This window comes from Monodelphis domestica, chromosome 6, assembly GCF_027887165.1.
Source record: "Monodelphis domestica isolate mMonDom1 chromosome 6, mMonDom1.pri, whole genome shotgun sequence".
Taxonomy (NCBI): domain Eukaryota; kingdom Metazoa; phylum Chordata; class Mammalia; order Didelphimorphia; family Didelphidae; genus Monodelphis; species Monodelphis domestica.
The window spans coordinates 11,449,560-11,468,584 of record NC_077232.1 but is presented as its reverse complement, the minus strand read 5'-3'; the positions used below and the strand labels follow the sequence as shown (position 1 = coordinate 11,468,584).

The 19,025-nt window shown below is 45.1% G+C and overlaps 1 protein-coding gene and 1 pseudogene across 7 annotated transcripts in view; one reads left to right on the top strand and one right to left on the bottom strand.

Annotated features, from left to right (window-relative positions):
* The first annotated feature begins 918 nt into the window (after nucleotides 1-918).
* On the top strand, nucleotides 919-11,402 carry LOC130455158 (glucosamine 6-phosphate N-acetyltransferase-like; annotated as a pseudogene).
* Nucleotides 11,403-17,330: 5,928 nt separating this feature from the next.
* The window catches only part of RAB3IL1 (RAB3A interacting protein like 1), a 58,540-nt gene continuing 56,845 nt past the window's right edge, over nucleotides 17,331-19,025 (bottom strand). For all 7 annotated transcript variants that reach the window (XM_056803567.1, XM_056803562.1, XM_056803563.1 and 4 more), the window contains one exon: nucleotides 17,331-17,737. In XM_056803567.1, the coding sequence (XP_056659545.1) occupies nucleotides 17,729-17,737 (9 nt within the window). In that variant the 3' untranslated portion in view covers nucleotides 17,331-17,728. The remainder of the gene's footprint in view (nucleotides 17,738-19,025) is intronic.

Sequence of the window (19,025 nt, the reverse complement as noted above, 5' to 3'; positions counted from 1 at the left end):
CATATATATTTATGCATACATATATCTATATGCATATATATATATATTTCTTGTCATTTCATCTTATACAGTTTGTCACTCTTCCCTCTAAGTGTAATTCTTCTAGCTGCCCAGATGATAATAACATTTTTAAGAGTTACCAATGACCCCTTTTCTTATAGGGATACATATCATTTTAACTTATTGAGTCTCTTAAAAAAAAGGTGTTTTTGTTTTGTTTTTCTTTTTCCCTCTTTCTTAATTACCTTTTGATGATTCTCTTGAGTTCTGTGCTTGGACATCAAATTTTCTATTCAGGTCTGGTCTTTTATTAACAATTGTTTGGAATTCTTCTATTTTCTTAAATGTTCTGTAAGAATATAGTCAGTTTTGCTGGGGTAATGTAAACCTTAAAATTTCTTAGACTTATGAATGTTGGAAATTTCACCATTGGGAAATTTCATACTTGAAAAATTTCCTACTGATAGTCTATTGGAATGTGAACCCCCCTTGGCATGGGAGGGTCCTTCTCCTCCCTACTTAAGATTACTTTAGGACAGAAACCTTTTGCTGAACAATGGAAAGGGCTTTGACCTATACTTAAGCATAGAACAGGAAGTTCTTTGAGTCATGATTGATTTTAGAATTGATACAATAGAGATACTTGGAATTACAGAACCAGGTCTTGGAACTTACAATCTCCACCCTACTCAGTCCTAACAGGATTTAGGAAGGGCTGCAGCATAGATCAAAATTTAATTATTTGAGAATATGACCTTCAACAACATGTGCAAAGGGGCATAGCTCTGGGTGGTCCTGGGTTAAGCTAGAGCCACCATTGGCACAGGGAAGACATGGACAGTGATTGGTAGATGTGAGAACTGAGGGGGGGAACTGAGATGGTTTCCTTAAAGATAGCGGGGTCTGAGGACTGAGGGGGTGGTTGGAGAGGTTTTGCTCTGAGAGGTGGTGCTCTGAGAAGGCTTGCTCTGAAGGAGGCTGGAGGTGGAGGCCCCTGAGACTATTTCTCCATTTTGGTCACGTGAGTGATAGGGACTGATCTCTTTCTTTGCCTCAGCTATCTAAGGGCTTGGGCCTTTTGGCCCAGCCTAAACAGAGGGGGTATTTAAGCCCTATTCCCTTCTCTCCCCTTTCTCTCTCCCTCTCTCTCTCTCTCTCTCTCTCTCTCTCTCTCTAATACCTTTCTTCCTCCTGTTTGTAATTAAAAACTCCATAAAAGGTTGACTGCTGACTTGAGTTTTCATTTAGGAATTACATAGCTGAATTCCTTGGCGACCTAAATTAATATATATCAGTCTTTTAAAGTGATTTCCTTGTCACGGTAATTGATTCTTGTTTTTATACCTAGTTTCTTGCTTTCTGGAATATCATATTCCATGCCCTTTGGTCCTTCAGTGTAGATGCAGTCAGATCCTATATTATCCTCACTGTAGTTTCATGGTATCTGAACGACTTCTTAGCAGCTTATAATATTTTTCCTTGGTCTGGTAGTTCTCGAATTTGGCTATAACATTCCTGGGTGTTGTCATTTGGGGATTAAGTACAGGAGGTGATCTGTGGATTCTTTCAATCTCTGCTTTTTCCTCTTGTTCTAGAATATAGGGGCAGTTTTCTTGGATAATTTCCTGTAGTATGATGTCCAGGCTTTTTCTTTTGTCATGGTCTTCTGGTAGACCAATGATTCTTAAGTTGTCTCTCCTGGAGAGATTTTCTAAATCTTCTGTTTTGTGACTGAGGTGCTTCATATTTTCCTCAATTTTTTCATTCTTTTGATTTTGTTTTATAGTGTCCTGCTGCCTTTTGAAGTCACTTTCTTCTAGTTGTTGTATTCTGGATTTTAAAGACTGGATTTCTTCCCTGGCTTTTTGGTCATCCTTCTCATTTTGGTCTGATTTTCTTTGGAAGCCATCTCTGCCTCATCTTTCATTTTCTTTGCCTCATCTTTTATCTTCTTTGCCTCATCTTTCATCTTCTTTGCCTCATTTTCAAGCTGATTAATTTTGGCTTTCAAGACACTGTTTTGTTTCCAGATGAGTTATCTTGCTCTTTAAGTTCTTTTCCCAGTTGTCTTCAGACTCTCTTAATTGTGTTTTGAATTGTATTTTGACTTCTTCCAAAGCCTGTATCTAATTCACTGGGGTTTCTGTTCTTTTGCTTGGTGTTCCCTCAACCTTCTCTGTTCCATTTACGCTTCTTCATTGCCTGTATAGAAGCTGTCGATTGTAATTTCTTTTTTCTTTTTCTGCTGTTTGCTCATATTTACCCCCTTCTTTACTCCCTACAGTTGCCTGCACTCTTGCTCCTCTCTTTTTTGTGGTTTGGGGGTTTTCTGTTAGCCTTCACCCTTGGAGCTTTGTCACCGAATCTCTCAGCACAGTCTGTGGGGGAGGGGTGTTGGATCTTGAACTTCCCTGCCCTCTTAAGGCTTTGATGGGATTAAGTCCAGCTGGGTTGAGCTGGATGTGCCCTGAGGTCAAAACCTGGTGGGGAGGTGCAATATGAATTGTTTCTGCTGCTGCAACTAGGCTGCCCGATCTGTTCTCTGTGCTTCTTCTCTAACTGCTTTCCCACTCTGTGTTCGATGCTCTGAGCCTGGCACAGCCTTGCCCACAAGGTACTCCCTCTAGACCAGCACCCTTGCCTGCCCAGAAGTTCCAGCTACCGCTGGAGGCTTAGTGCTCTAGGTGGGGGAGGGGTCCCAGCACCTTCCTTCTTCCTTCTCCTTAAACCAGAGTGTTCTTGAATTCCGGCTTTTGGGGGTGTACCTTTTAAGTTGAGTCCAGCAGGAGGGTTCCTTGGCTCTGTCTTGTTAGATTTGATTTTCAGTCCCCTAGGAGCATTTAGTTTGTAATCTGTAAGGAAGGGTTTTCAGAGGTCTAAACTTTCACTGCCCCTACGCTGCCATCTTGACTCCATCTCTCTGTCTTCTTTTTTAAACCTTTCCCTTCCCCTTAGAATCAACACTAAGGATTGGTTCCAAAACAGAAGAGAGGTAAAGGATAGGTAATTGGGTTTAAGTGACTTGCTCAGGGTCACACAGCTAAGACATATCTGAAACCACATTTGAACCCAGACCCTTCCACTTTGGGGCCTGGTTCTCTATCTACTCAGCCACCTAGCTTCCCCTGAATTGAGTCTTTAAAAAAACCCTTACCTTCTATTTAAAAATCAATATTATGTTTTGGTTCTAAGGCAGAAGAGCAGTTAGGGCTAAGCAACAAGGGTTAAGTGATTTGACCAGGATCACACAGCAAGGTAATACATTCATTTCTTTTTTTTTAACCCTTACATTTCATCTTAGAATCCATACTACATAGTGGTTCCAGGCAAGTGGAAAGGGCTAGACAATAGAAGTTAAATGACTTGCTCAGGGTCACACAGCTAGGAAGTGTCTGAGGTCAGATTTGAACCCAGGACCTCCCATCTCTAGGTCTGTCTGTCTGTCACGGAGCCACCCAGCTGCCCCCAACCCTGAACTGAGGCTTGAAAGAAACTAAGGACATAGAGATAAAGGAGAGGAAGGAGGAGCTCCGGGTCAAAAGCTCTGGTTCCGCCGGTACTCCGCTCTCTGCTCGGCCCATGCGTCAGGGGGCGGGGGCACTACCGCTGCCACGTCTGGGCAACGGTGAGAACCAGATGCGGATTTGGCGACACGAAACTGGTCTTCCCTGCAATCATGAGTCCTGATGAAACACCTATGTTTGACCCAAGTCTATTGAAAGAGGTGGACTGGAGCCAAAATACTGCAACCTTTTCTCCAGCTATTTCCCCCACACACCCAGGAGATGGTTTGGTTTTGAGGCCTCTTAGTACTGCTGATCTAAACAGAGGAGTTTTTAAGGTACTTGGTCAGCTGACAGAAACTGGAGTGGTCAGCCCTGAACAATTTATGAAATCAATTGAACACATGAAGAAATCAGGGGACTATTATGTTACAGTTGTAGAAGACGTCACTATAGGGCAGATTGTTGCTACGGCTACTCTGATAAGAGAACATAAATTCATTCATTCTTGTGCAGAGAGGCAGAGTAGAAGATGTGGTTGTAAGTGATGAATGCAGAGGAAAGCAACTGGGAAAACTGTTATTGTCAACTCTTGCTCTGCTAAGTAAAAAGCTAAAAAAAAAATTACTCTTGAGTGTCTCCCACAAAATGCTGGTTTTTATAAAAAGTTTGGCTATACCGTATCTGAAGAAAATTACACGTATCATAGGTTTAAGTAATGATCGCAAAAATCATTTTTAGAACATCAGCAAGGAAGTTTATTGCTATTAGGATATTCTTTTTTTTAAATTTAAAACCCTTACCTTCTGTCTTGGAGTCAATCCTGTGTATTGGCTCCAAGGCAGAAGAGTGGTAAGGGCTAGGCAATGGGGGTCAAGTGACTTGCCCAGGGTCACACAGCTGGGAAGTGTCTGAGGCCAGATTTGAGCTATTAGGATATTCTTTTGGAAAATCAAAGTATTTTATTGCTACAAAACCCACACCCCTGCCTCCCCCAAAATATGGGAGAACTATTTTAGTCACAAGTTTGGCATATTATTAGATTAAATTGGATTGGTGGAGCATGATGTTATGAAGATGACTTTTAACCAAAGGAATCTATTTTTAACTTGAATTTTTTCCAGTATTTTTCTAAAGTTGGGATTTATTTCTTTGTAGTCAAAGTATAGAGTATATGTTTACTATCTGTACTTCTTATTCAAAAGAAACAAGATTGTCTAAGTGAATATTCTGTAGTGCACAAAAATTATTACATAACTAATTTCTTTAGTTATTATCAAAACTTATACTGACCTGGGTTTCATTGCAGGCTGACTTCACTGAATACAGAGACTTTGGGGAACACTAATACTAATACCAGCAACTATCAGATTATGACATGATAAAACGTCACATGTTTTAATTTGATGTATAAAACTTATTGAATATAGTTCTTATGGAGGGGAAATAAAATTCAAAATAAGGAGCTGTTTTATTTGTGAAATGAATGTAATATAGCTCCTTTTATCCAACTATGTTAATTTGATTTCCACTGAAATCTGAGCATCCATATTTGTCTAATATAGATACCACACACTGTGGTGTAGCATCCCAAGCATATTCACATCTATGAAATATAAATGACTGTATGGCGACTGTGTCTCCAAGCATAAGGTTATACCAATGAGGCTTGTGAATGTAACCTTGAACTGGCCATGCGGCCCTTGGCTAAGACAAACTCATTAACATGCTCGGACTCAATTCCCCGGGAAAGCACCACGGTTTGCAATCTACACGCCCAAAGGTGTTCCCTCTACCTTGCCACCCAATCTTGATTGTCTATACTTTGTGATGTGGTTACTACGTCCTTGGGAGTACCGCCCAAGCAGGACAGGAATAAATTCAGAGGCAAACCCATGAACTTCCTCTTGGCCTTTCTCCCTTCCATGGAGCTCCACTGGGCTCCTCAATGACTGTCTCTCTCTCCTCTTAACCTTCTCCTTCCCTGAGGCTGTAACCATCTCGGCCTGCATTTCCTACCTTAATCTCCTCTTCCACCTCCTGTTCCTTTGTACTCATACTTTCCTACCAAAGGGAGTATCATAGGGGTTGCCTGCCCTATCCAACCACTGACTTGTCCGTGTCTTTCATTTCCACCCTGGTTCTCGGTTCCTACCTCTCCTCGGGTCCCATCACAAAGGGGAGCCCCTTCCCTTGTGGGACCCTGCTGGTCAGGGAAGTCCATTAAGGAAAACCCCACACTATGGCAACCTCAATTTCCCCCAATTTTGAAATCTCACAGCTTTTCATTCATGAAAACTTACATTGTTTCATTTACCCTTCTAATGAACATTTTATGGAAAAATCATTGCGTTTGTTGCATTCATAAAACTCGATGGGGATTTTCTCAGTGATAATATGCACTTTTTAGTATTTGCTGTTTTCCAATTTTCTTTTTAGGATAAAATAAAAGCCTAAAATTACTATTCAGCTGACTAGTTTTAATAATAGAATTGTAAATTGTTTATGTGCTTCCTTCTAATCATTTTTTAACATCGAAGACCTCAGGTAATGGTGTTATTTAGATAATAGATATTTTCAAAATAATGGAAGATCATTTATTTTCATCATCTGCTACTGTATTTGCTTTGTTTCTCATATCCATCAGTGGCATAATAGCGTGTGCTTTTCTAGATACACATTTTAAGAGTATTTTTTTTTAATCAACCAAAATTTTTTTTTAGTGAAAGAGTAATAGTGCTCACATTTTTTAATATATTTTATTTGATCATTTCCAAGCATTATTCGTTAAAGACATAGATCATTTTCTTTTCCTCCCCCCCACCCCCCATAGCTGACGCGTAAGTCCACTGGGCATTAGATGTTTTCTTGATTTGAACCCATTGCTTTGTTGATAATATTTGCATTAGAGTGTTCGTTTAGAGTCTCTCCTCTGTCATGTCCTAGTGCTCACATTTTTAGTACGCCATAAAAGCTATTCAGAATTTTATGAAAAAAGCAAAATTGATTTGAAAACATGTGAAATTAATAGCCTTGCCCTGCTCATCCGTGCTTATCCTCAGTGAAGAAAGCATATTAGAAAAAAATGGAGTACAAAAACAAGAAGGAAAAATCACAGCCAAGCTAGAGATTTCTTAGAACTTTACTTTCAATGATCTATTATACCACTAGATTCTCTTGAGATGATCCGCCTATGAATATAGAGCATATCAGAGTCCCTTAGATGTTGTTCCAGGAAAGTCTAAATTCTAAGCTAAGGACATAGATTACTTCTGAAGGGCTTTTCTGAAAGATACATGGAAGAGGGATCAGATTTATTCTGTTTGAAGTCAGAAGGCAGAGTAACTAAACAATGAACAGAAGTCGCAGAAAGATCAATTGGGACTTGCCAGGAATTAGAGCCATTTGAAAGGTAAATGGGATGCCTGAAGTGGATTCTTAGACCAGATGATCTTTCTGATCTTTTCCAACTCTGAGTCTATGATATGTCTACTTTCCACAAAACCATTTGTTTAGTTTTGCCTAAGCAAATATAACTTAAAAAACAAACATCAAAATGTTTTGGTGGTTTTCAAACCAACTGAAATTAAGGAATTTAAAAAGCTATTCACATTTTTGCATAACTAGACCAGTCTGGACCACATTCTTAAGGATTTAAGTGTCTTGGGTTTTGAGACTAAAAATGCAATTTTATTTATTCATGGTAGTAAGTGGGCTAACATCACTGTTTAAAATGAATAAATTCTTTTTTTCAGACACGATGGCATAAGATACTAAATGTATTTTGTATAGTTCAAGTTTCACAAAATAAATTTGTAGTATTTTGTGCCAGGCAAAAAAAAAAAGGAGAGGAAGGAGAACATTCCAGGCATGGGAGACAGTCATGTCTCCTAAAAAACCCAGACACAGAACATCACATGAAGGAAAAGCCAGGAGCCAAGCACCTGGATCAGAGAATTGGTAATGAGCAGTAAAATGTAAGAGAACCAGAGGCAGAAGGAGCCTGGGTTATGAAGAGCTTTAAGGAGAGGGTTCCATTTTGGATTTTGTATCAATGTTCCTTGGCTAAAATGGAAGAGAGGGAAAAGGGAAGAGGGAAGGGATGCCCTGGGAAGCTTGAGGAGAAGTGAGAAGGTCTAGACCAGTCACTGTGGATAGAGAGGGTCAGAGTGGTTGCCTTGCCCCAGTGAGGACCCAGGTGAGATTACAGAACAAAAATGTGTGCTGGACCCAGGCAACATAGTCTGGTGACTTCTGCCAGCCTGGTGAAGAGGAGAGATGGAGGCAAATAGATGGCAGGAGTAATCGTGGGCTGGGCTTTGGCAAGATGCGATTTTCAAGGGGATTGGGGGACCAAGGGACTGGAGAGCAGAAGATTGGCAGAAGGTTGGGAGGGGGGGGTGTTGACCAGTTTACCAAGAGCTCACAATAGGGACGGAAGGAGAATGTAGCCAGTGCAGAGAGCGATGACTGATGTTCAGAGGGATCGGAAGTCACGGTGGAGATGAAGAAGAGGGTTAAGGGTTGTCAGTCCTGGTTAACAGGGGGTCTAACTCAAGACTAATGCGACAGAGAATAGATTAACCCAGCAAAGCTTTATTAGAAAAGAAAAGGGGGCAGAGGGAGATGGGAGGCCAATGGCAGTAGATGTGGCAGTGGAGTGGGGGGGTGGAGGGGAGGAAGGGAGAGTGAAGGGGGGAGCCCCACACCAGTGGACGGTGTAAAGAAAATTTTAGGGTTGTGACCTAAACTAAATTATTTTGGTCACCAGGGGATATCCCAAATAAAATACCCACATCAGCTGGAAATTGATGGTGATCTAAATTAATATAGAGGAAAGAAATTAAGGAGAAGGGAGAGGGAAAAGGTATAGGATTTCTCCCACCTGGCCTCAGCTAAGATGCCTGAACCTGAACTAGCTACTCAGCTTCTCCCAGTATAGTGTCAAGGAAAACTCACCGCCAAACAGGACAAGAGCTGCCACCATGCCAAGATGTCGGTACGCTTAGCACGCTGCCAGCCAGAGCCACCTCTCTGGGGAAAGAGAGCCGAGAGAGGAAGTGATGCGAAATATATAGGCGGTTTGACATCACTTTCCTGCATCTTACATGTACCAATGGTAGCTTAAGCTTGACTTAGGACAGCCCAGGGGTCTGTCAGCTATTTCTGATTTGCCATTTGCTAGCACGTGTCTGTCATAGGCCATCCTCCTCAATACTTAATCCTTAAGTATGGGTGTAGACATTCCTGATTTTGTTAGACTAAGTAGGGTGGAGTAATCTAAAGTTCACAAAAGCTAGGGGTCTCCACCTGAATGGAGAAGGGGGAAATCTTTTATAGGCTAGTTATCTGGGATGAGGTGACCTGCGTTGCCTCTATTGGTCAAGGCTTGGGTACTCAGGTTCAGTTCATTGGATGGTCCTGAGGAGGTTTGTATTCTCGGTCTCTGAGAGTAGGAAGTTCCCAGGCCTGATGGCCAGTGAGGTGGGAGGTGATTTGTCTAGTCCTGACAAGGAAATCCTGTTGTTCTGCCAGGTTTTCCTGGGGCTTTGTCTCGCGGTTTGTACAGGTTCTGGGGTGACCTCGGCAGGGACTGGGGAAAGGGGGAGCTTTGGTCCCAGGGTCTTTCAAGGATCCTAAGGGAGAGGGAAAGCTGGGATGATAAACGGTTAGGATCAGATAAAGAGCTAAGGAGACACGATGGCTTCACCCAATGGTCCAAAGCCTCATCATATGGGAAGGATGAATTTCTCTGGCCACAAATGTCCCTCAGTGGACACACTCTGTGTCTGCTTGGGTCACATGTGTTGCCTGTATTTTTTTCAGTAGGTATTTACTCCTCCCAATGGGAGTGGGGTTCCATGTAGTAGAATATCGCTATGGAGGAAAGTTATCCCTTCGTTTGAAGCAGGTAGGTAGGTGGTGCATTATGGGGGGCTGTGGGGACCAAGGGGCCCCTCTTGTCCTGTAGAAGGGTTGTGAAAAGGGTAGAATGATGGGAAGGCAGAGAGCAGATTCCCTCCCCAGCTCCAGAGGCCAGGCTCCAGTCAAAATTACTCTTGTGGACCATTCGCTTGCCTTAATGAGCCACCTTGGTAGAGAGGAGATCAATAATCCACATTGTTCCTAGCTTAGAAAGCAGTAGGAGCCTGAAGCCTGTTGAAGGAGAGCACGATGGAATAAAGACTATTAGAAGCCTGCTGGTGCCAAGTGTCATTGCTTTTAATCCTCTCGTGTTACCCTGCCCCGTTCTGTCTGTGGAACCCCACACGACCTCTGGCCCACGAGATAGTGTAATAAATATCAATAGTGCATTGGATAGAGCACTGAGCTTGGGGTTGGGAAGACCAGAGTTCAAATCTAGCCTCCGACATTTATTAACTGTGTGACTCTGGATAAATCACTTAAACCCATTTGCCTCAGTTCCCCATCCATAAAATGGGGGCACACTGGAGAAAGAAATGACAAACCACTTCAGTATCTTTGCCAAGAAAATCCCAAGGATGATGTCCTCAGGACCACGTGGACACAGATCAACAACGACAACAACAACTCACTTAATTTGCCGTGGTCTTTTGCTTCAATCCTCATCTTGTTTTTGGTTTTGATTGTATTTTCCCTGATTGCATAAAGAAATGATTTTTAGCATTTGTTTTCTGACACTTTGTGATCTGTGTTCTCTCCCTCCCATTTCCCCTCTCTGAAGAGGCAAACAGTTATTGTACATGTTATCGTACAATATAGATTTCCATATTCACATGCCATGAAAGAAGACACAGATTGCACATATGGTTTTAAAAACGAAGGAAATAAAGTGAACAATGGCCTGCTTCAATCTGCATCCATCAGTTCCTTTTATGGGGGGGGGGGTAGGTAGCCTTTTTCATCACGAGTCTCGTGAGGTTGTCTTGGATCCTTGTGTTGCTGAGAATAGTCAAGTCTTTCACAGCTGGATCACTGTACAATGTTGCTATTACTATGTACAATGTTGTCCTGGTTCTGCTCACTTCACTTTGAATCAGTTCATGTAAGCCTTTCCAGGTTTTTCTGAAATCTTCCTGTCCATCATTTCTTAGAGCACCGTAGTATTCCATCACCTCAATATACCAATACCACAACTTGTTCAGCCATTTCCCCATTGATGGAAACCCCTCAGTTTCCAGTTCTTTGCCACCACAAAAACAGCTGCTAGAAATATTTTTGTACAAGCGAATCCTCTTCCCTTATCTTTGATCTCTTTGGGATACAGACCCGGGAATGGTATTGCTGGGTCAAAGAGTATGCGGTTTTACAATTCCTGGGCATGGTTCCAAATTGCTCTATCTGTTTATAGCTCCACAGTCTATTAGTGTCCCAGTTTTCCCACAGCCCCTCTAACATTTACCATTCCCTTTTTCAGTCACATTAGTACCTCCGAGTTGTTTTAATTTGCATTTTTCTCTAATCAAGAATGATTTGGAGCATTTCCTCATATGACAATAGAGTTTTACTTTCTTCATCTGAGAATTACCTGTTTATATTCTTTGGTCATTTGTCAGCTGGAGAATACTTTGTGTTCTTGTAAATTTGACTCTGTTCTTTAAATATCTGAGAAAGGAGCCTTTTGGTAGAGACACTTGCTATAATTTTTTCCCAGTTTGTTGTGAACCTTCTAATCTCTGTTGCATTGATTTTGTTTGTGCAAACCCTTGTAAATTTAATGTCATCAAAAAGATCCATTTTCTATCTCAATGTTCTCTATGTCCTGTTTGGTCATAAATCTTGGTCATAAAGTCTGAGCAGTGGATTTCTCAATGGGTCCAAGTCCTTTCTGGCTTTGTAAAAGTGTAAACATCATAGAGACTCAGGAGTTATGAGTTTGACTAAGTGCTAATCACTTGGAAGGGCTTTGAATCTGGGGTAGCTACAAAATATAAAGCCATAAACTTGGGTTCAGTCATTTAACCACCATTACCTATCCCTTACTGCTCTTCTGTCTTGGAATCAATTATTTTTCTTTTTCAGTAAGACAGAAAGGTTTTAAAAAGAAAAATAATTTTAAAGCCAACGTGTCTTAGGTTGCACAAACAATAATGCACGTTGCTATAGATATGGGGAAAATGTATGAAAAGCATTTTACAAGCCCAAAAAGCTATATAAATCTTAGGTACTGATTGTTACTGCATAGAGCTTTAAGGATTACAATTCACTTTACCTATATTATTTCATTTTAGTCTCACAACTACTCTGGAAGAATGGTGCTAATACCATTTCCATTTTACAGATGTGGAGACTGAGGCTGACAGACATTAAATGATAACTTGGGGTTCTAATAGCTTCTGAATATCAAGATTTGAACTCAGGTCTTCCTAACTCTATGTCCAGAGCTCCATCTACTGCGAGAAATCACATCCACAACTCATCTGCCCTGGTTAGACCAAATCTAGAGAACTGTGCTCAGTTCTAGATGTCACGTTTTTAAAAGGGCATAGAACCGCATTCAGAGGAAAGCAACCAGGATAGGGAAGGACTCCTTCATTATGCCATATAAAGATCACTTGAATGAACTTTGAACATTTAGCTTAGAGCAAGAAGACTTGGGGAAGGTGGGGGCGCAACATTCAAATATTAAAGGACTGGACACTGAACACTGGACAAGTTTTTGAAATTCAAGTCTTATCAGGGCTCAGAGAGTAGATCTTATCATCCATCTGAGGACTAGCCTAGTTAGCTTTGGAGAATCTCATTAGCTATCCCCAAGGCTTGGCAGTCTTGCTCTTACCCATCATGAGCATGAAGTCTGTATCAGTGAAGGAGGGGGCCCCCATTGGGTGAAATTCCAAGTCTTGAAGTATCAAATGGCTGGCATTCATGATGTTGGCCCCGTGTCATCAAGAGATTGTTAGATGGCCATACAAGGTCACAATAACAGCAGCAGCTTGATTCTGTAACTTGATGGCTTATAGAGAGACCTTTCCTCAAAGAGATTTTGGGCAATGGGCCATGTGAACAGTATTATGACACCCATCTTACAGATGAGAGAACTGGGGTTCAGAGCAGGGAACTAGCTTACCTGTCTTTCACACAGCAGGATTTGAACTCAGATCCACAGAATCCAGAACATGACTGGATGACACACCTGGGTTGTCTGAGGACCAGCCTAGCTAAGTTCAGAGAGCCTTGTGGTTGCAGAGTATTGGATTTTTTTGGTCACAATTCACAAGAATGACATAAAGTGGCAGAGGGGTGGCAATCTGCATCAGGGAAAACCCAGCCACCAGGAGGTCACAATTGTGAAATAATAATTTCCTTATATATGGCAATCTTTGAGAAAAGCAGAGAATACTTTTATAAATATTCAGCACACAGGATTTGAGCAATAATACATGTATGACCCCGTAAAATTGCTTGTCAACTCTGGGAGGGGAAGAGAAGGAGAGAAGGAGAGAACATGAATCATGGAACCATGGGAAAATTTAATAAAAATTAAAAGATAAATTACACTAAAAAAGGAAATATTCGCCACCTAGGAGGCACGGCCAGGCATAGCCCTAAGGGGGTCTAGTAAACTAAGCCCCTCTCCCCTCCTTATCCAGAAAAGGGGCAGATTCCTGGAGCAAAGCACAATAACACACACACACACACACACACACATACACACACACACACTTTCCTGCATCATCTCTGCCCCACTGAGTATGCCACAGTCCCTAGGAATCCCCCAGAACAAAACTCCCTTCCCTGGATACCACTCCCCCATGTGTTATCTAGCCCCTTGTTAGAATATAACTTCCTTGAGGAAGGAATAAGAAGAGACTGTGTTCTTGTATGTGTCCATAGGAGCCAGCACAGTGTCTGGCATACTGCAGGCATCTAATTCATGCTTGTAAAAGATCTCCAACTCAGAAATCCAATTGGATCATCATCTTTCCAAATTCAGGTCTGGGAGCCCCCACCAATGTGCCCTTTTGCAAGAACCTGCCAGATGACGCAAGAACCCAAAGCTGAAAAGGGACCTCACAAGCTATATAGTCCAAATGTCTCATTTTATAATCAAGGAAGATGAGGTCTACAGAAAAAAGGATGCTTGTTTGATTAGAGGAAGCCTAAAACCTCCAGCTCTCAGATTGACTATAGCTGCAGGGAGGCTCACGGGGATGGCCTGGGTTTTGATGAAAGGCATACTGCCAGGAGAATTGGAGTTCTGGGGATAACCCAGCCACCAAGTATTTCCAATGCATGTGTTGACCTCAAAGAGAGAACCGAAAACAAGGCTAATACTGGAGACAGGGCCAGAGCCAGGGCCTGGAACTGTGATTTTCATTGGTGGGAAGAACTTCCAGGTGAGGAAACTTCCTCCACCAGTTCTGATTGGCACCTTTCTTAATTGCCTGGAACATCACAAGGTGCTCTAAGGCAAGTGTTTGGTCAACTCTTCAATAGCTGCCTCTGATACTGAGCAAAAGGGCTCTTGGCTCATATTTCTGTAGTGCTTTCGATGTTGGAAAATCTTTTACCGTGAGTCATCTGACCTCAAGTGGGTGCTGTGATCCCCCCATTTTACAGATGAGGCAGCTTTGTCTCGGAGGGGTCAAGTGATCTGACCAGGTTCACACTTGGGCTCAGAGGCAAGATTTGAACTTAGCTTTCTGCTTCCAGAAAATTCCTCCCAAATCATGTAACCAAAATGGAAAAGAAAGGAAAGGGTAATGTGAGCTCTTCTGAGAGCAGGAACCAGCTTTGTCTTTGCTCAGTGCCTGCCAATACAGTAGGCACTTAATGTTTGTTTTGTTTTTTAAACTCTCACCTTCCATCTTCGAATCAATGCTGTGTATTGGTTCCAAGGCAGGCTGGGTAATAGGGCTCAGTGACTTGCCCAGGGTCACACAGCTGGGAAGTGTCTGAGGCCAGATTTGAACCCAGAACCTCCCATCTCTAGGTCTGTCCTCAATCCACTGAGCCACCCAGCTGCTCCCTTAAAATGTTTTTTTTTTTAACCCTTACCTTCTCAGCATCAGTTCTAAGACAGAAAGGGATCAGGGCTAGACAAACAGGATTAAGTGACTTGCCCAGGGTCACACAATTAGGAAGTATCTGAAGTGAGATTTGAACCCAGGTCCTCCTAATTCCAGGCCTGGCTCTATCCACTGTGCCACCTAAATAAATGCCTTTTGAGTTGACTAGTTCTTTGAGGCCCTCCAGCGCATGTTCTTCATTTTACAGTTGGGGGAAACCCCTAGAGGGACAGTGATATGTTTAAGGTCACACAAAAAATCAGTGGAAGAGCTGTGGCCTCCTGACGCCCCACTACCCAGCACACAGCCCATGGCAGTTTCCTGGGTTCCAGAAGGAGCAAAGGGGCTGGAGAGAACAGGCTTAAGGTCTTATAAGAAAACCTACGTTAACCTCATAGGAGCAGAGCTGGAAGGGCTAAATTCAGAATTGTTATCCTCCTGCTCATTTTTCTTTCTATACTGATGTTTGTTGATTGAATTCACAAGAAAACATGAACATCCCATGTAGAAGAGGGGAAAATGCTTTGTCTCCAGGACAACCTCAGAGGGGGAAAGGCTGGACCCGTCCTTGGAGACCATCTGGCCCAACTGCCTCCCTTTAAAGATGAAGACTAAGTGGCCCAGATAAGTTAGTTGGCCAAGGTCCCAGAGCTGGTCAGCAAAGCCAGAATTTGAACCCAGGACTCTCTGTTTATTGGCCAGTGTTTTTCCTTCTGCCCCTTCCACACGGCGAGTCCTAAGCTAACCTAGCCCTCCTATCTTGTGCCAGAGAGGCCTGGAAGATTCTCTGGGCTCTGGTTCAATCCCCAGCCCAATCCTTCATCCAAGGGATGAAATGGATAGTTTCTTCTTTGATTCTCAGAAGTCTGCAAGAAACCCCATAGGCTTTACCAATAAATCCTTCCTTTATTAAATAGAGATTTTGTTACATTTCATTAAAAAAAAAGAAAGAAAGAAAATGGAGTGAGCAAGCAGGTCTGCGTCCAGAAAGGCCCCAGACCATGAGGGCCGGGTGTGGAGAGGGAGTCCCCTTGGGGGGGGGCATCCTTCAGAGGACCACTAGACCAGAGCCACTGCCCCTCTTCAGGGCCTCACAAGATGACTCCCCCATTCTAATACCGGCCCCCCACCTCCTAGGGCCATCCCCCAATAGGGACGGAAGAATCTCCCACCCACAGACTGGTACCAGGGCACGAGGCAGGCATCTTTGTATACGCCCAGCCTTCCCACTTCTCCATGCCCCCTTTCCATAGCTGAGGAAGCACTCCTTCTACCAGAAAAAAAAGCTCTCGAACCCCCAGATACTAGAGGAAGGGGGAAGGCACTCCAGAGGCAGGAAGTGGGCTCCCTCCTCCTGGGTTGGCAGGGCCCCCTGAATAGACTGATAGAGGCAGGTGGGAAGCCTCTGAGCTCAGCCTATAATATGGGCACAGTTGCCCTAGGGGCCCGGGGTGGGGGGTGGAAATGACAGGAATAGGAGATACTGACTCGGGGAGATTATACAGGAAACTTCGTCAGAACAGGTGGCCACCCTGCCTCCTGGCTGCAGGTGGTGGGAGGAGGGCTGGACCCGGGAGGTCGACGGTGCTAAGCACACTACCCGCGCCGAGGGGGTAGGCCTGACTGGAAGCAGGTCCCTGGAGCATTCATTTCCCAACAAACCTTTTAGGAGAGGTTCAGGCCAACAACTTGGAAAGTGGCAGTGACTGAGGGGCTCCTGTTGGGGGGCTGTTCCAAGCCACTACCAACCTTCTCCTAGCCCCAGAGCATTCGACTATTCCCCAAACCCTTGAGCTGATCTCAACGCAATCCCCAAAGGATTCCAGGCCCCTTTGAAGCTTCTCAAGAGAAGTGTCCTATTTAAACGTCAAACAGGAGACCAACTTATGGGGAAAGTCTCCTCCCTTCCCACCCCGACTCCAGCCCCCGCACCCAGCCTGGCTTGGCTGTTCTTTGGCCCAAGAGCCTGCCCAGTGGTGTGTCTAATTCCCAGCTTGGAATGATCGTCATTCAGGAAGAAGCAGAGACGGGGAGGACATTCCAACTTGGGACCTGGCCCACGAGAGCCAGGAAAGAGGAGCTTTCTTGGGGGTGGGGGTGGGGGGGCTTCACCCTTGACTGGCAAGTCTTTCTGGCTGAGATCTGGGAAGGTGTGACAGAGGCCAGCAGCACACAAAGCCCACTCTCTCCTTCTTAAAGGGAGAATCGCCCCCATTGCTGGAGGAGAGAACGGGGGGCATTCCAAACACCACTCAAGCCAGGGGCGGACTGACTTCTGCCTGAGGCTTCGGCATGCTGCCCCCTTGCCCAGGACTGAAGCCCAAGGCCAGCCCTGGCCCAAGGAATGCTGGGTGCAGCCAAGGGGATGATGGCCCAGAGGTGAAGCTGGAAGTGGACCTGGGCAAAGACCCGTCCCTCCTCCCTCCCAGCCCACTGGCGAAACGTTTGGAGGAGTTTCCCCAAAGGACAGAGAAGGTTTGGGGGTTACCAGGGCCAGGGGGACGCTGGCTGCAGTGACAGGACACCACAAAGGCGCGCCGCTTCCCACTGGCCAGCATGCTCCTTGTGGGCACTGTCAGGCCCGGCCATGCCCAAAGCCCTTACGCAGGAGGGTGGCGGGTCCGCTTTGGAGGGGGGATGGAGACGGAGATGGGGTCGGGCAGGACACCGAGCCCCGGCTCTTTTCCTGAGCTCAAACAAGACGATGACTCTTTCCTTTGGGGGGCAGGTGGGGGTGGCCCGTGGGGCCAGACACCTCTTCTCCCTGGAAGACCAGAGACGCCCGCCCGCCCGCCCAGCATCTCCCCGTGGACCAGGAAAGCCTCCAGATTGGTTCTTGATGGTCAGATTTGTTTTTTTCTTCTTTTGGAAAATTCACTGCACCAGGTGGCAGAAGCAGCAGAGGGCCCGGTAGCGGCCGCACTCAGAGCCCAGGCCTTGGAGCCTCGGCTCCAGCCCAAAGGGTTCTGCGCCCCTCTGCCCCCCACCCTGCTGCAGGGTTTTCTCCAGGGTCTCCTGGCTGGTGGCAGCCCCATCAGAGGACGGAGACCCATCCATCCTGTCCTTCTACCTCAATCCGAGCAGCCCCCAGTCCAGCTGCCCTCCTCCACAATGTGTGTCCGTCTGGTTTCCTGGGTCCGTGGCCCCAACCTTGGCATTAACCCTCATGCGGGTAGAAGCCCAGCTTGGCGAGAGACATCTCCTTCCGGAGCCTCATGATCTCCCAGAAGATTAGATCCGCTAGAAGGCAGAGAGAAGGGACCCAGTCAGCCGAGATCTCAAAGCACTCTCCCACCTCTGCTCCCTTCAGAAAAACTCTTCTCCCATGATGCCCAGAACCGCTCCAAGGCCTCTAAGAGGCTGCCCAAGGAGTCTGTCCTATCCCCATTGTACAGATGGGGAAACTGAGGCTCAGAGAAGGGGGGAGTGATTGAAAAACGAGAAACGATTAGGGTCATTCAAGCAGCATCTCCAGGGATGCAGCTCAGAGCAACGCAGGCTTTAGGCCTGGGACTGGGTCGAGAGGGCACCCCCACACTCCCTTCTCCCCCTTATCAATGGGCCCAGAGAGATTAAGACCCAGGCCAAGTCAGGGTCAGAGGACTCAGGTTCAAATCTTGCCTCTGCGGCTATCTGTAAACTACTCCCTGAGCCTTACTTTCCCTTCTGGAAAATGAAGGGGTTGGGGGGGGGGGTGGCAAGATGGCGCAACAGACAGAATGCCAAATCTGTTCAAATCTGGTCTCAGATACTCCCTGTGTGCCCCCGGGCAAGTCACTCACCCCCATTTGCCTAGCCCTTACCCTTTCTTAGAGCTGTTCTGTTTTGGTTAATTTTATTGAATTGATTAATTAGGAAAATGTTTCCATGGTTAGGCTTTGTCTTTTTAAGGAAAGAGTCAGACTAGACGGTCACATCTAGAGAGGATTCCATTGGAAGTAGGATTTGAACCCAGGTCTCCCACCTGTAAGGCGAATGGTCCCTCCGGCTGCCATATTCTCTGAACAGCCCTCGCAAACTTCCTGAAGAGGTTGATATTCCTGGGTCTAAATCACGCCTCCTGGTGGCTCCTCAGCACCCTCCCCCCAAGGAGGCGTGTCCAGGGTGGGCTTGGACCCGGATCGTTCCTGGGGTCACTACACTATTTTAGGGGTATTCGGCCTGGCTCCCTACTTACGTGGAGTAACCATTCAGCGTTTGCTGATTTGGGGGGGAAGTGGGGGCTCAGCTTCCCAATCTGTGAAATGGGAGGCCTGGCCCAAGTGATGGTATTGGGTTGGAGGCTAATTAAATTCCGTTTAATTCTTGAGTCCCCAGAACCCTCCTCAGTCACCGAGCGGCCCTGGCAAGCCCTTTCTAAAGGCTAACACAGAACTTGAGGCTCCCTGGGACAACCATCTTTGGGCACCCACGTGGGCCTGGCCTTGGGGGACAGAAACACCAAGCAGGGCCCTGTGGCATCGTAGCACCCCGGCCAGCACCCCTTGGGGCTCTGCTAGGCCCTGAAGCTTCCTGGACCAGACGGGTT